This window comes from Rhinopithecus bieti, unplaced genomic scaffold, assembly GCF_001698545.2.
Source record: "Rhinopithecus bieti isolate Rb0 unplaced genomic scaffold, ASM169854v2 scaffold_30732, whole genome shotgun sequence".
NCBI classification, from domain to species: Eukaryota; Metazoa; Chordata; class Mammalia; order Primates; family Cercopithecidae; genus Rhinopithecus; species Rhinopithecus bieti.
The window spans coordinates 2,795,637-2,812,932 of NW_016814045.1; the positions used below are offsets into that span (position 1 = coordinate 2,795,637).

General features: G+C 49.6%; 1 protein-coding gene across 3 annotated transcripts in view; it reads right to left on the reverse strand.

Annotated features, from left to right (window-relative positions):
• The window catches only part of SLIT3 (slit guidance ligand 3), a 669,050-nt gene that overhangs the window by 41,941 nt on the left and 609,813 nt on the right, over positions 1-17,296 (reverse strand). For all 3 annotated transcript variants that reach the window (XM_017849419.1, XM_017849421.1, XM_017849420.1), the window contains 3 exons: positions 13,013-13,110; positions 8,721-8,860; positions 4,605-4,698 (listed from right to left, as the gene is read on the reverse strand). In XM_017849419.1, the coding sequence (XP_017704908.1) occupies positions 4,605-4,698; positions 8,721-8,860; positions 13,013-13,110 (332 nt within the window). The remainder of the gene's footprint in view (positions 1-4,604; positions 4,699-8,720; positions 8,861-13,012; positions 13,111-17,296) is intronic.

The following is a 17,296-nucleotide window of genomic DNA, read 5'->3' on the forward strand; positions in this document are numbered from 1 at the left end:
GTGGGCCAGAAACATGCATCTCTGGGCTCCTCTGTCTGGGGCAACATTCGGGCAACATTCAACCGAAATCCCACCATAGAAACACACCCGAAGGCACCGAGGGGCTGAGTCACAGAGGCTTAGGTGCACCCACAGGCACATATAAGCAAATGATTCCTGGTGCTTCTGCCTTCTGCAAAGCCTGTGTACCTTTGTGGGCCCAACAGCTGAATTCTAGTGGGCAGAGGAAAAACAATAGCCACAACCTATCCAAGTCAGAGGCGGCAGCGGCATGGCAGAAGGAGGTGACACAGGCAGGGAGGTGAGGGCGGAGGGAGCGAGCTCTCTGAACTCTTAGGCTATCTGAAAAGCAGCCCCACGGGACAATCAGGGCAAAGGGATGGTCCTCCCTCATCCCTCTCCTCTCCTCTTTAGGAATGGATAGAAGTGGGGTGGAATCCACACGTGGCAACCCCACTGGCATCGTTGGGGTTGGCAGAGCATGATGCAGGCTGTAGGTTCATAGCTAGGTAAGACACAGAGCAGGTGACGTGTCCTTGACTGGAACAAGTTCCAGAAACTGAGGACTTACGGGCCTATGCTCAAAAATTGAAATCCGCTAAGATCTGACCAATTCATCTTTACTTGACTGGCAAATTTGAAATACGTAACCTATTGCTGCACTAGAAGTACAAACTTACATGTTCAACCAGAGGAGTCTTTTAAGGAAACACATTGAGAATGCCTTTGAGGGGCATGTGCTCAATATAGCACCATGTATACTTCTGCTACTGTGTTAAACTTGGCCCAGGTAGGCATTCGTGTGTCTCCTGAATTCTAAAAAGTAGTCGCAGAGCAACTTAAGCTATTTGACTTTCTCTAAGGCAACGATAGCTGGCCAATACTTACAGGATAAAATCCAATATTTTAAGCCTGGACTTCGAGGCTACTGGTGAGGTCTTTATTAGGAATTAGGGAAGCTATTCTCACTCTCAGACTAAGCAGTGGAGGTCTGGAGGCAAATGTGTTAACCTCCTTCTTTTAAAATGCTGCCGCCCTCTCCATACCAGCAAGTCTCAAACTTTAATGAGCATACAAAACACCCAGGGATCTTGTTAAAATGTGTCTTCTGATTCAGGGAGTCTGGGTGGGGCCTGGGAACTAGCATTCCTAACAAACGCCCATGTGATGCTGATCCTGCTGGTTCCAGAACCTCTGGTAGCAAGCACCTATATAATATTTCTCCATCAACTAAAGAGAGGCAGCTGGTGCTATAACCTGCATTCCCTATTGTTCTCAAATGCTTGCCTTTATCTTTCTTCCAGTTAAAGTGTAAAGTTTATGCATTTTAATATGTGTTGGGTCTACTGATTCTGCACAAGGGGGAGTAACCGAGTGCTGTCCTTGGTTCCAGGACATCTGGAGTCTCTGGATTTAGCTGAGAAATCAGTCAGGCCCAGACTGATTCACAGCCCCACCCCTTTATATGTGTGTGCAAAGGTGGCTTATGTCACTTCAGTGAGCCTCATAAAATGTGAATGAGTTTCTACGTTCTCAGATTGTTGGATGTCGGATAATACACCTTGCCTGACAAATAATAAGTTAGCAGTACATGCTAGTCATTGTGATCTTTCTTTTGGCTATTGTTATTTTCAGTATTATGGACAGGTAGTATCTGCCCTTCATTGAGACCTCATTGAGGGAGGGAACATACAAGGAGAACTCCAAGGATAAACACCTTCACACTTGGGCAAAGGTCACCCTGACTGTGTATCTCTTTGGCTAATATCCCTAGAGGCTGCCATAGGATATGAGCTGTTTGATGATGGGAGATGAGGGAGATAAAATGATAAAATGTTGCACTGGAAGAATTTTTGCTTTAAACACATTTTAATGAAAACCTAACATTATTGAGCTGGCCTGTAGACCTTCTCAAGACAATGACATCACATATAAATACAGTATCTCAAGATTATGAAAGCTAGACTGATTTCGTTCTTTCCTATATTGTCTTAGAATTCAAGCGACTTTGGTTACAATGAGGTTTCTAGGAATAAGTTCTGGGGATCATAAAAACCTGGTAGTGTTAGCTCTCCAGCACTCCAACCCCACAGCTGCACCCTTGACCACATCTTTTTTTTTTTTTTTTTTTTTGAGACAGAGTCTTGCTCTGTCACCCAGGCTGGAGTGCAGTGGTGCGATCTCCGCTCACTGCAACCTCTCATTCCTGGGTTCAAGTGATTCTCCTGCCTCAGCCTCCTGAGTAGCTGGGATTACAGGTGTGCGCCACCACACCTGGCTAATATTTGTATTTACAGTAGAGACGGGGTTTCACCATGTTGACCAGGGTAGCTCCTAGACCACTTCTGACCAGTGCTGGTACAAGCCTGTGTCCTCTGAGCTTGCTATCCACTCAACCAAGAGGCAATTTATCTCCTCTCCATGGGCAGATCCTCATTCCCTGCCCCTTCCCAGGCATGCCCAAAGCACTCTGCTTGCCAGCCTGGCCTACTCTGCTTTGGGTTCACATTTGCATGTACACGTTTCTTCCCACCCCTTGCCCCTTCATTCTTCCCTGTCCCCTCACAGTATCCCATACTTGCTTAAAGATCAGCAGTAAACTGAAGTCAAACCTGGGGGTGGAAGTAGACGGGGAGGTCCTGTGAGGCATCTCTCACCCTTGTACTCAGGTAACTCGACCGCCTAAAAGTCCCACCTGGCATATCTGAGGGGGCATGGGGCAGATGAGGTAGATAGGAATGGGGTAGACACATGGAAGGGCTGAAGCTTCATTTGGTCTCATTGAGCAAAACCAGAGCCTCTTGGCATTTTCCCTGGTGATAAGCTCTAGGCTTGTGATGTGAAAATAGAAAAGGGAGACACAAGAAAAGACATGCTTATGTCTGCCTCTCACCCTTACTTACTCGCCTCTTCTTCCCCCAGTGGGGCCATCCTTCCTTCTCTCAACCCATCCAAATTCCACCCACCTTCAAGGGTCACCCTCATTCTGCTCCTAAAGGGGTGAGGCTGCTGCTCTCCTCCAGCAGGCTCTTCCTTCCTTAGAACCCCAGCAACACAGCCAGAATCGTGGGGCCTAGAACTTTCTTCTTTACTAAATATTTACTCAGTGTCAAATCTTCCTCCCCTAGGTCCATGGCAAGGGCCTTGAGGAGAGGAATTAAAACCATCTTCCAATCCCCACTACACTGCACACAATCAAGATCTGTGGACTGATGGGTGGGCTGGCTGGAGCAACAACTAGAACTCCTGCTTCTTAGATTCTAAGATTTTAAGAGCTTACAAGTTCAAGTTTCAGAGATTCTCTAATTCTAAATTTCTAAGATTCTGTGATTGCACTTTCTGAGATCTTGGGGTTTCCTGAAGTCCTAAGTTTTGCTGTTTAGACTCATAGTTGCAAACACCCCCAGAGTCTGAGAACTCTCTGCCCTGTGACTGAGAACAGGACAGACTCTGGATGACGACAGTTCCTGGACCCATCAAGACCTAGAGCGTGAGCTTCTGCCCCCCAGAGGCTGGAGATGCCACTGGTGGGCATTCTCCTTAAAGAGTTGTCAGCACAGGCATGGAGCTCAGGGCCCAGGGCCCTCATCCCTAGGGGAGGCTCTGTAAGATCATTTATGGGGTCTGCTAAGGGAACATCCTGGGGTCTCTCCAGTTGCCCTGGACTGCCTGTTTCCCAAAACCCTGACTCCTTGGTGCTAGCGGCTTCCCTCTGGTGTTAGATAGAGATTGCTGGGGAGAAGAAGGCAGCTGTGTGTAGAAGGCAGGACTGGGGTCAGGAAGAATGTTTTTGGCCACAGAGTTCTGGGATCTCCCTCTTGATGTCAGAAAACCACCAGTCTCAAGGGTCTCACGATCTTCTCCAGAAGAGGCAGTGGCAAAAGTTTTCATGAAGGAAGGTGAAAGGAAGAGGTGAGTACAGGGCCTGGGAGGGATTTCCCAGGGGTGCCATTGGATCCTCAGCCTCAAGAACTGGATGGCTTTCTCCTGAGGCAGCCTCTCCATACACCCTGAGGGCCGCTCACATGCTCCCCTGGCTCCTATTGGCTCTGCTGCTTGCCATGGAGACAGCTCCACCAGTGGCCATGCTGCTGGACCACAGTGCTCCTGTCCCCTTCCACTGCAACAGGTGCATAAGCTGAGAAACTTGCTGTAGACTGGAGGGGCAGCATACTGCGAAGGCCGCACATGGAGAAGGTGACCAAATACGCTTTAGACTCTGCTTCCCCAGTGGAATTGCTCTACTTCTTTAGCTCTGGAAAGGAGGGATATGCTGAGAGCACTGGGAAGTTGGTGGGAGAGGAGAGGCAAGGAAGAAGGTGCAGGGAAGAGAAAGAGTAGATCTTTCTCTGTCTCCGTCTCTCTCTCTCCCTACCTACCTGTCTATCTACAGAGACTTAGAGATGCCCACAGAGAGACGGAGGCACGCATAGGGAAACAGAGACTGAGAGAATTAGATGATGGCTGAATCAGAGATACAGAGAAGCACATGACAGAAAGAGAGAGAGAGAGCATGCAGAGAGACCAGAGACTGCCTAAAACCTAGACTGTTAGAGGCAGAGTTTTCATGGACTCTGTGCTGGGGGCACGAAGCCAGGTCTTACCTGAATCCTTTGTCCAGGGGGATGCATTTGGCCTCATGCTGACAGAGGTTCAGCTCAGGCACACAGTGGTCGATCACCTCGTCGCATAGCTCACCTGGCACGGAGAGGGGAGATAGCTCAGGCCTTAGGCAGGGTAGGGATACCCTGGCCAGAAGATCAGAGGATTGGAGGGGAATATCCTGGCCAGAAGATCAGACTCATCCAGCCCCCGGTCAGTTGGGCATGGACGTCAGGAGTCCTGCCTTCTCACTCCTTGTGTGTCCTCCTGCACCTCTGCCTTGGTTTCTTTGGCAGTGACCATGGGAAGATTCCAGGTGTCCTCCTGGACACTGTCCTAACATCACGATTTGGCTGTTTTACTTGATCTTTCAGGGGCAGGGGCAGGTGCAGCTGAGAGCACAGGATGCCTGGTCCTGACTTTGGGCCACGCTTATTCATTTGTTTTTTTCATTCCACACTTATTTACTGAGCACTTCCTGTGTGGCAGGCCCTGTGCCAGGTGCTGGGGACACAACAGTGGCCGGGTCCTGTCCTACCCACAGCCTATTTGGGAAGGTCTACAAACAGGCAATTACAACACAGACTTGTAGGTGTGACCAGAAGGGCAAACTTTGTGGAAGCACAAGGGGGACCCATAACCTCCCCCAGGAGGTCAGAGGAGGCTTTAGAGACACAGACAAGGCTTAGCAGCCCAGTTCACCTGTTATAGATAAGTAAGCCCCTTGGATTTTTCAGGGAAGGAAGTATGAAAGGAATTTGAAGTTCTGGTCTCTAGACACATTGCCTTTGAAGTCTGCAGTGCTACAAAATACCTAATGGATCATAAATACCCAGGGATGGCCCTTGCAGATAAGCCCTGAAAAGCTTACACCACCTGAAAATGTGTTTTAGAAATGTGGGGGAGGATGGTAAGGCAGAACAGCAGCTCCCAAGCAACACCAGCTTTTAAGATCTGAGTTTTGGGTTTCCTCAAATTCCACTTGGTCAAGCCAGATGGAGAATGATCTAAGAGAGGGAAAGGTCTAACCATGAACATTCTCTCCAGGAGTGGAGTGGCAGCAGGGCAGGCTCCTGCTCCCAGGGTATAGGCAGGTAGGTCCAGAGGGCTGGCTGCAGGGTAATGAATAACAGACAGCCCCTAAGTCTGTTCTTTGCTGTGGGGGAGACAGGCTGACCCCAACCATGTCCTGGGAGGGAGCACTGAACGCCTCCCTCCAAATTTTGCCTTCAGCCTCTCAAAGCCACAGAGGGCACTGTGTTCCTGAGAAGCCTCCTCTTTCTTCCTTGTCATCTGGAGAGACCCAGAGAAGCAGACAAGCATCTATGTGGGACGTGCACATTTTCCAGGACAGAGCAAACCACCAAGCCTCATTCTGTACCTGGGTTTCCTGGGAATGAATTCTGGTTGACACTTCCTAGCTGCTTGACCTTGACGTTGGCAGTTGTGGACATTAAATGAGATTATACAAGCACTCACTGTCAGGACCAAAGTGCAACAAATCAGCAGTGCACCCTGGTCAACAGCAGACACCAGGTAGGCCTCAACTGCGGCAGGAAACCACTTCATCAATGCCTCCTCAGTGTCCTCCTGCTGCCCATCTGCCTGCTCGAAATTCAGTTCAAGCCCCTCCCCTGCCACTAAGCCTTTGTTAGAGCCCCACTGCCCTCTCCATTTTCACTACTGGGATTTCTGTCATCTCTCTTCTGGCACTAAGCTGATTCTTCTTGACCAATGACTCTATACAGTGATTCTTCTCATGGACCAGAAGCCCCTGTGGGCTGAGGGCATACCTTAGATTTCTTGGTCTCTCTAAGTGGCTAATTTAGTAGTCTGTATACAGTAGGTGCACAGTAAGTGTTGCCTGTTGCTAATGCAACTCTTGGCTACAATTCCACTCTCAGAAGATGAAAGATGGAAGGGGAGGTAACCCCTCAGCAGTTTTCTTTCTTTTCTTTTCTTTTTTTTTTTTTTTTGAGACAGAGTTTTGTTCTGTCTCCTAGGCAGGAGTGCAGTGGCAGGATCTCAGCTCACTGCAACCTCCGCCTCCTGGGTTCAAGAGATTCTCCTGCCTCAGCTTCCCGAGTAGCTGGGATTACAGGTGTCCACCACCATGCCCAGCTAATTTTGTATTTTAGTAGAGCTGGGGTTTCACCATGTTGGCCAGGCTGGTCTCGAACTCCTGATCTCAGGTGATCTGCCTGCCTTGGCCTCCCAAAGTGCTGGGATCACTTGAATAAAATTATTAAGCCAAACAAGTTAAATGCAACTGAAGGTGTGGCAGATGTGGGGACTATTCCAATCATTTCTTCTTCAGCATGTATTCTTTTGAGGATTTCAGAATTACTTTATTAGTAATGAGTACACATTTCTTCTGCAGCTGGCTATAAATGGAATGCTTTTAGTTTGCATTTCAAAGAGAGAACTCAGCCTGAGTTTTCCTGTAAGTCTTCTGAGCTCATCTTGGTTGGTAATTATCAGCTACTATGCGTCAACTATAGAGTTGACCCCAGCGCTTATTTGCTGTAATACAGGGCAACCATGGCACAGATCATCTAAAGCAGCTGTTTAAATACATGTATGGTATTTTCCAAGGATATCTGCTTCTTGGGTTTTTTCTTAGATTATTGTTTCATTGTGTTTGCCTTTGGAGCCCAGGAACACATTAAGCGAGAAAGAAGAATACAGTATTTTCCACTTGCTGCTTCATCAAAAACAGGCGTGAGCCACCACACCCAGCCCCCACAGATTTCCATACACTTTCTCCCAGCACAGAAGCTTGTCTGGGGTCCTAGGAAGCCCAGGATTATTACAGCGAGTGGTTTTCTCAGTTGGTGGTGGTACGTTCCTGCAGTTTCAAGAGTGTGCTTGGGGATAGTGTCTGTTGGGCTGGAGGCTTGATAAAGGTATGGGCTATGAGGGATAATGGGAGCCATTTGGCTTCCTTCTCTGCCATCTTTACGGATGCTTCTATTCATCTTCCACAGCTTCCCACCACCCACTTTACTCCTGACATAAAAGCCTGGTTCCAGTAGTCCAGGGCATGGGAGTCCCTGAGCTTCCCCCTCCTCATTTTCTCCTTGCCTTAGGCTGGTATTTCCTAAAAGTGCTTCTTGCAACACAAGATCTCTGGGCTGGGAAGTGTTCGAGGGTGGGGTAAGGGGGAAGCTCTGAGATCAAATAAGTTTGGGAACTGCTGGGTTAAACAAACAAACAGCTTTCTTTAAAGCAGGAATTTTCAGAACCTCTAATATGCTAATTTGTATCATGGTACACCAAGAAGAAGGTTATTATTATATGCAGTACTTCCCAAACTTCTTGTCTCATGGGGACTTTTCCTCAAATTCATGGAATTCCAGTCTGGGATATGCTACTTTTGGTTGATCTCATAACAAAGCGGGCTGTGTTTGCACCAAAATTGGTAGCATTTTGCTTCACAATCTAATGATATATTTAACTGCCCTTTTTAGGGGCTATTAATGTAGGAAAATAAAGGTATTGTGTTTGGGGCATGGGTGGGTGGAAAGATCTTCCTGAGGAATGATCTCTTGTGGGAGCCTTCCTGGATTCTCCGGCTGGGTTAGGTTCCTCCTCTGTGATCCCACACCCCCAGGGCTTATAGATATTATGTTCTCTTTCTAATGAATCCACGCCTCTGTCCACCAGACTATAAACTTCTTATGAGAAGGAACTCTGTCTTGGTCATTTTTGTATCCCTAGCTCCTAGTTGAGTGCCTGGAAAATGTGGATTTCAAGAGACGGTTGACTAGACCTGAAGGAAGCATAAACACAATGCAAGCACCTCTCTGCCAGCCTCAAACACCACTGGGTCTACAGGGGCCCTAAAGGAGGGAATGGCCAGCAATGAGATGAACAGCAGCTAAAGAGCCTGGGACTCTGTTTCAAGTGGGAAGGAGTAGTGATTTGCTGGTGGCTGGTGGTGGAGGAGATGGAGAAGCAAACAGGCCTTTGGGGAGCCCCTCCTGGCATAGCACAGTCTTGGGGTCCTAGTCTCTGTCCTCAGGCAGAGAGGAGGAGAGTCCCTGGAAGAAGTTAAGAAAATGGTATTCTAGCGACACCCCTCCACCCAGCCATACACACAATCATGAGATCCTTACCCGTGTAGTTAGGCGGGCAGACACACACGTAGTTGTTGATCCCATCCACGCAGGTGGCATTGTTTTCGCAGTCGTTGTCCTCACAGTCGTCTGGGTTGATCTCACACCGCTGCCCCTCAAAACCCAGAGGGCAGGAGCAGCTTTGGGATGTGTGGGGTGAGGAGCAGGGGAGCCAGGGGTCAGGGAGAGAGGTGGGTTGGAGTGGCAGCGAGGAAGACCGGGTGGGAAATACAATTAGTTTCTCCTTCAGATGAAGGTCTGAGAAAGCACTTTGGACACGTGAGACCTTGGGGCCCTGGGCAGGAAGACCCTTAGGAGCCTAAAAGGTCATTTCATCCAACCCCATCTCTAGGCAATGTTCTATCTCGCCTGGCCCATGCTGGCTGCCTCGCTCCAGGGCTCCTGTCCGCCGACAAGGCCGGTGTCATCACTCCCCCAGATGGAAGTGGTTTCCTGGATATGGCTTAAATTCTTCCAGCTGTCCTCCAAACCTCCCTTCCTTCAGCTCTTCTGAGGCACGATCTCTTTTGCAGGTAAAGAGAGACAGCATAATAAACGTCCTCCTTTAAGTGATTTTTTTTTACTCGACGGCAGCCCTTCTATCTCAGGGTCAGGGGGTGGGCAGAATATAGTGGCCAAGGTCCCAGACTCTGCACCCGGGTTTCCTGGGAATGAATTCTAGTTGATACATTCTAGCTGCTTGACCTTGACCTGGGTGGTTGTGGAGATTGAATGAGATTATACAAGCAAAATGTTTAGAAGGGTACATAGCACATAGAGAATGCTCGGAACCCATTAGCAAGCTTTAGTTCTACACAAAATCACCCTACTTCCTTAACTGTTCCTCAGGGATGCCATTTCTCCCCATCATGTATTCCTGCTACTTCTGAGCCCCTCCAGCTTCTGGGGGATGAAGGCTAGAGCGGGAGGATCCCTCTCCTGCCAAGAGTGAGGCCGTCGGGTCAACTTGGCTTCAAACACTGTGGGCCAGCAAGATGCATTTCCTTCACTTGTCTCTACAGTATTAAATCTCTTGGACAAAAACCTCAATTGCCTGCATCTCTGCCTGATCTTGGTCATATCCCCAGGACTGGGCATGCAAGATCAGTTAGAACAAATAAAGGCTGTGCGGAAGGGGTGGGGGTGGGGGGCGGAGTGAGCAGCTATTTGATTAAATAAATGCTGCAATGAATCTCGATCCTTCCTTGGCCTAACCCGTTTGTCAGGGATTCTCACTGCATCCATGAGTGTGCACTTCAGCTTCAGACCTGGAATTTCAGGTTTCAGATTGCTCTGATTTGGGATTTAGCTAAAAAATGTAAACTACACTCAGCGAACAGGCAGTGAATCTCAGTGGTCCTAGAATCCTACTTAATTGGTCTCCTTTCTATGACTGAAAACTATATCACATTTTCTACAAAAGGCCAGGGGCCTCTTGGGTCTCAGCTTTTGGGGTACAGCAAAATGACTAATTCCTTTTTCCTGTTAGGGACTCCGGGCACTCAGGAAAAAGGCTACTTCTTCAGAGCCAGACAGAGGGTAGGTTTCTGAAAGTCCTAAACCATGGCGTTGCCCATTTGTTTTCCTACAGACCAGTTACTTTGGCTCCCCCAGAGCCTTAGGGCATCCTGGCAGTGAGATATGGTGGCTGGTCAAGGAAAGAGAGGTTGCTAAAGGAGTGACGGGGTGGAAGGAGGCTGATGTCTCCCTGTCTTCATTGGAAACCTTGGAAAGCTGTTGAGGAGACTCCTGGAGCCATGAGTTGGTTGTGGGGATGAGAGCAGACCTCATCTCCTGTGTTGGTCTTCTGTGTGGCCTGCTCTGCCAGCCTTTGCTGTTCTTGTGAGCAGGCAATGCAGTAAGATTAGAGAAGCATGTGTATGAGGAGGCTGGTGATGCTGATGACTCAGATGTGTTATGGGTTGAATCGGGTTCCCCCCAAAAAGATATGTTGAAGTCCTAACCCCGAGTACATCAGAACGTGATCTTATTTGGAAATAGGATCTTTGCAGATGTGATGTTAAGTTGAGGTCCTACTGAAAGAGTGTGGACCCCTAATCCAATATAACAGGTGTCTCTAAAAGCAGATGGCCATGGGAAGGCAGACACAGGGAGAGCACTGGTGACTATGCAGGCAGAGAGAGGGGTGCTGCAGCCACAAGCCAAGGAATGCCAAAGATTGCCAGGAACACCAGAAGCCAGGGAGGGACAAGCAAGGACCCTCCCCTAGAGACTCAGAGGGAGCATGGCCCTGCTGACACCTTGATTTGGAACTTCTATCCTTCAGAACTGTGAGAGAGTAAATTTCTGGTGATTGCAGCCCCAGTCTGTGGTTGTTATGACAGCCCTAAGGAATTACTCTAGAATGGAAGAGGGGAGCAAAAAGGAGCTTCCTGATAAGCACCGCTCCCCTTCATCCGCCAGGTGCTGGCCCGATGCAGAAGAGTTTCCCTACTCCTTGAGGAGTGCATGTGATCTCTCCCATCACTAGCAACTGCCTCACTGCCTTAACCTTCCACCCAATTTCCCTGATCCTGTAGATCTGGGCCCTTTTCCTTTTCCCCTAAGTTCTAAACATATTTTCAGTTCATCTGAAACTCTTCAACTGAAGACGGAAATGGGATATTTCTGCTCACTCGAACCTCCAGCTGAGATGGGAGAAACACAGTTGCCTGAAGTGGGGAGCTCTTCCCTCATCTGACCCCCATCTCTTGCCTGGGTGGGGCAGCCCAGGCTGTGTGCCCTGGAGGGGTGTTTCCTGGCTGGGGTCCCGTGGCCACCTCCATATTTCCCTGCAGTTTCTCCTCACCCCTGCTCTACGTGAGCCAGCAGGAGTGGGTGGTTTGGCTGACTCCAGGCAGGAAAGGGAACTCTGCCTTGAATTTCACTTTTCAGGAGGCAGAGCTTGATGGAGCTGGTTTGGCAGGTGGACACATGGGCGGGTGGGTTCCCTGGGGAAGAGAACCGGGAGCCCAGAACTTGATTTCTTCCCCAGACCACACAGCAGCCTCTGGCCAGAGTGCTTTTGATATTTAATTGGTTGCAACTTGAGCTCTAAGACACCCACACGTGGCTTGGCATGGGGTGCCCCCACCTTTGTTGCCAAGGGGCTGCCGGCCCCCAACTGGCTCCCCAGGGATGCCAAAGGAGCCCGTTCCCAACAGTCTGTTTTTGTCAGGGTCACAGGCCAGCAAAACTGGGCATCTGAAAGCTGCTGGGGAAGATGGGAAGCAGGAAGGGGTCCTGAGGTTTGGGTGGAAGTCTAATCCTATTCCTAGGACAGGGAGGAGAAAAACCTAAGTGACTTCTATTCCCTTTTCTTCTTGAAATGTTCATGTCAGGAAGGAAAGAGGACTGAAGGTGGGCTTGGATGATCCAGGAATGAGCATCAGGAGATATGACCTAGAGCAAGTCCATTTCTATGCCTCAGCTTCCCTGTCTGTTCAATGAGGATAATACCTACCTACTGGATGGGGTCATGTAGGGATTTAAATAAGATAATACTTGACTACTTGGTACCTGGCATAGTAAGCATATAATCAATGCTATTTATTTTATAACTCAGAAAAGCATGGTGGAAGTGCCAGACAGGCGGTCTTTAAGCCTTCACCCAGTCCTTCTCTGACTTTAGCCAGCAGCGGACACCTCCCTTATAGGAAGCATGAGGTTGGGACCTGGTTTCAAATCCCTGTACCAATGCTTAATGTAACTCTGGGCAAAGGATTTGTCCCTCTGATGCTTGAACATCCTTATCTGCATGGTGGGGATAAACTGTCCTTCCCTTAGAGGGTACGAAGAGCCTTGAGATCATTCCCATACAGGGCCAGTAGAGCACAGGCCCTGGGCATGCCCTCGCTGGGTGTAATCTCTGCTTCTTTAGCCTGCCCAGGGAGCCCTCCAAAGTGAGTGATATGGTTTGGCTGTGTCCCCACCCAAATCTCACCTTGAATTATAATAATCCCCAAGTGTCAAGGGTGGGGCCAGGTGGAGATAATTGAATCATGGGGGCAGCTTCTCCCATACTGTTCTCATGGTAGTGAATAAATCTCATGAGATCTGATGGTTTTATAAATGGGAGTTCCCCTGCACAAGCTCTCTTTTGCCTCCTGCCATACAAGATATGCCTTTGCTTTTCCTTTGCCTTCTGTCATGATTGTGAGGCTCCCCAGCCATGCTGAACTGTGAGTTCATTAAACTTCTTTCCTTTATAAATTACCCAGTCTCAGGTATGTCTTTATTAGCAGTGTGAGGACAAAATAATACAGTGAGGGAGGCCAGGGGTGAGCTGTTACCTGAACCCATCCTTGTGGCTGTCACTCAGGTGGCAGGTGCCTCCATGCTGACAGGGGTTCTGGATGCAGGTGTTGATGGGCACAGTGCAGTCCTTGCCCTGAGGAGCAAAAGAGGGAGAAGCACCTGGTTAGGGGGCCTTCCAGGGCTGCCATGGCCCAGGGGACTTCAGGGGTTCCAGCATGCTCTGGGATGAGGCTGGGGAGATGACAACAAGCAGCCCCTGGGAAAGGCCTGCTGTGTGACTTGGAGCCCACCCATGGGAGCCCTCACCCCTAGTCACTGCACAGTGAGAAGGTGAAGAGTGATGAGAAGCCCAGAGTTCAGGCTCCAGCCTCACTACTTCGCAGACTTTGCACCCTTCTCTATCCCAAACTGCAGGGCAAGAGCCCAGGCTATGTCCTCAGGCAAAGCTGAATTCACATACAGCTGGTTTCACATTCCAGCTCCATCCCATCTGGCTTGGCTGATCGTGACTTCACAAAAGCCTCTTGACCTCTCCAAATCTACCTCACAGGGTTGCTATGAGAATTAAACTTGAGCTTTCATGTAAGGAAAAGGTTACACAGTGTGTAATCCACCTAGAGCTTAGTAGGTATTCTGTAAATGCTAGAAGATAACATTACCGTGAGCCTCACTGAACCTTAAATATAACCCACAACTTGAGTAGGGAAGAAGGCTGAAGTGTGGCCAGCAGACCTTGTCTCCTACAAAGTGACAACCCCCAGAGAACCATCCTGGATTGATGGGCAGTAGGGTCCAGGCTTTGGTATTTATTCTAAAGTTCTGAAGGTAAGCCTAAGGTTAGGCCAGGTAGGGAACCCTGGCAATAGAGAGCTCAGGGTGGTATGGGATTCTTTGGAGCAGGCCCCTCTGAAGGGGATGTGTGAGCTGAGAAGGAGCCAACTGCGTGGAAGGTGGGGAGAGGAGCATGCCAGGCAGCAGGAGCACCGAGGGCAGTGGCCCTGAGGAAGGCAGCTCCAAGGTAGAGACTGAGCTCCCTGAGACCCACGGTCCCAGGGAGCAGCCCAACTCTTCTTGGCCTTCTGGCTCCTGCTTCTCCCTTGGGAGAAGACCAAACTCACCCAAGTCTTGGTATGCAGTCCCTTGCAGGACCTGGTAGCGTGGGGTCTGGGGAGGCTACTGCCGCATCCTTTCTGGGCCCTGGGCTCAGTGACTTGGCACAGACCAGGTGGAGGTGATCATGGGAGCCCGCCCACTGCCACACCACCTGCTCGCCATCTGCCAGAGAAAATCCTCTTCCCTCTTCTGCTGTTGCCGGTGATGTGATGGAATGGAACTGGGGCCTCCTGGCTGTGACATCGCAGCCAACTAGGCCGACAGCCTTAGGCCCAGGACAGCCTCTGCTGTGGACCCTCTCAAATGCCAGAGCCTCAGGCCTATCTCTAGCAGCTGGAAGGCATGCGCCATGTCCGTCTGGTTCCCTTCGTGCCCTGTCCCAGATAAGGGGCCAGTCAGAGGATTCTTGGAGGGGGACAGGGAGAGTGCAGTTTGGGCTGGTATCTGGTTTTATCCTAAACCATAAGAACACAGGGCCCCTTTCTGAAAGTCAGTGTGGAATGGAAACTGTAATACTAATTCTCACTCACATTGCTGAGCACATTTTCCATTCCAGGCCTCATGCTAAGTGTTTTATATTCATGATGGCATATCATGTTCACAACAACCCTATGAGATTGGTGTGATTGTTATTACACTCATTTTTACAGACAGGAAAGACAGACTTAGAAAGTGAGGTAATATGGCCAAGATCGCACAGCAGTAAGTGAAACGGGGAGCAAGCAGCTGAACCCAGGCATCCAGCCCAAAGTTAGTGCTGGGAGCCTCCATGCGGGACCACTTAGCCTGCCCCTCTCAAAACACACGTTCTGGGGGCACGCAGATGGGAGTGCACATTCTAAGTTGGCTGCTGTGTTCCTTGAGGAAGTGACTAGTTCTCTCTGAGCCTTGTTTTTACCACTTATGAAATGGAAATAATATGACCTACCCTATGGGGAATTAGTTAATGGTTAGAAATCATATATATGGAAGACATCTAGCATGTAATGGCAGCTCCATAAATAATAGCGATGCTGCTGCTGCTGCTGCTGCTGATGATGCTTGCGGTCTGAGGCAGGGCTGAATGTGAGTGAGTGAAATACTTTTTCAGGTCTTTGGTTGGTGCCAAATAGTTCCAAAGGTGCATGTGTGGGAGTGGTGGTGGCCAGCACATGGACCGTGAAGGGCAGGACAAAGAACCATGAGAAGGTCAAGGCAAGACCTCTCCAGCCCCTACCTGGGCTAGCCCCTGCTCTGGGGAACTGGCAAGTACCAGTGACTTCAGGTCAAACCCTCCCCACGGTGGCAGTGGCGGTGGTGGTGGAGGTGGTGGCAACTCCTGCAGTCTTTCACTCCAAGCACAGAAATCCAGGAGACAAACCTAGTGCTTGATGACATGGTAATTGGGCCTGGAGGTAGGGATTTCTGTCACTTACGTCTCCTTGAAAAATAATCACTATTGCCAATGCCCGGCTAATTAGCCTGATTCAATTCTCTTCAGCCTCATTTTGCTCAAATCTACCAGATCTGTGATCTTGGTCCTCCACCACACTTTCTATTCCTCATCCCACTTTGTGTGTGTGTGTGTGTGTGTAGGACATGGCCAGGAATCCTGACTGGCTTCCTTTAAAACAGGTGTTGCCAACCCCTGCGCCATGGACTGGTACCAGTCCCTGGCCTGTTAGGAACTGAACTGCACAGCAGGAGGTGAGCAGACGGGGCAGGAGCATTACCACCAGAGCTCCGCCTCCTGTCAGCTCAGCGGTGGCGTTAGGTTTTCTTTTTCTTTTCTTTTCTTTTCTTTTCTTTTCTTTTCTTTTCTTTTCTTTTTTTTTTTTTTTTTGAGACGGAGTCTCGCTCTGCCGCCCAGGCGGAGTGCAGTGGCCCGATCTCGGACTCACTCAAGCTCCGCCTCCCGGGTTTACGCCATTCTCCTGCCTCGCCTCCCGAGTAGCTGGGAAAGGCGCCCCCCCCCGGCCCCCCAATCTTGCCGGCTATTTTTTGTATTTTTTAGTAGAGACGGGGTTTCCACCGTGTGGACCAGGATGGTCTCGGATTCTCTTGACCTCGTTATCCGCCTGTCTCGGGCCTCCCAAGTGCTGGGATTACAGGTTGAGCCACACCACGGCCCAGCCTTTTTTTTTTTTTTTTTTTTTTTTGAGACAGAGTCTCGCACTGTCGGCCCAGCATGGAGTGCAGTTGGGCCGGATCTCAGCTCACTGCAGCCCGCTCCCGGGTTACGCATTCTCCTGCCTCAGCTCCCGAGTTAGCTGGGGACTACAGGCGCCCGCCACCTTCGCCCGGTAGTTTTTTGTTAATTTTTTCAGTAGAGACGGGGTTTCACCGTTGTTAGCCAGGATTTGTCTTGATTCTGACTCGTGATCCGCCCGTCTCGGCCTCCCAAAGTGCTGGGATTACAGGCTTGAGCCACCGCGCCCGGCCTGGCGTTAGGTTTTCATAGCAGTGCGAGCCCTATTGTGAACAGTGCATGTGAGGGATCTAGGTTGGTCATTCCTTATGAGGATCTAACTAATGCCTGATGATCTGAGGTGGAACAGTTTCATCCGAAGACCCTGATGAAGACCCTAGTTCCGTGAAAAAATTGTCTTCCATGAACCTGGTCCCTGGTGCCAAAAAGGTTGGGAATCACTGCTTTAAAAGACACTGGGGGGCGGGTGCGCTGCCTCATGCTTGTACTCCCAGCACTCTGGGAGGCCGAGGTGGGCAGACCATAAGGTCAAGAGATTGAGACCATCCTGGCCAACATGGTGAAACCCTGTATCTATTAAAAATACAAAAATTAGCTGCGCATGGTGGTGTGTGCCTGTAGTCCCAGCTACTCAGGAGTCTGAGGCAGGAGAATCACTTGAACCCAGGAGGCAAAGGTTGCAGTGAGCTGAGATCGTGCCACTGCACTCCAGCCTGGCAACAGAGTGAGACTGTCTCACAAAAACAAACAAACAAACAAAACACTGGGAACAGCTACCCTCATTGGAAACCTCTTTTTGAGATGGGACCAGGAGTGCTGCTCTAAGTCCTTACTACTCAAAGTGTGCTCCTTGGACTAGTGGCACTGGCATGTCCTGGGAGCTGGTAAAAAATGCACATTCTCAGGCCTGACCTCGGATCTAATGAACTAGAACTTGCATTTTAATAAGCTCTCCAGGTGATTCTTTTGCACACAAAAGTTTGAGAAGTACTATTCTGAGACACTGAACATATGTGCC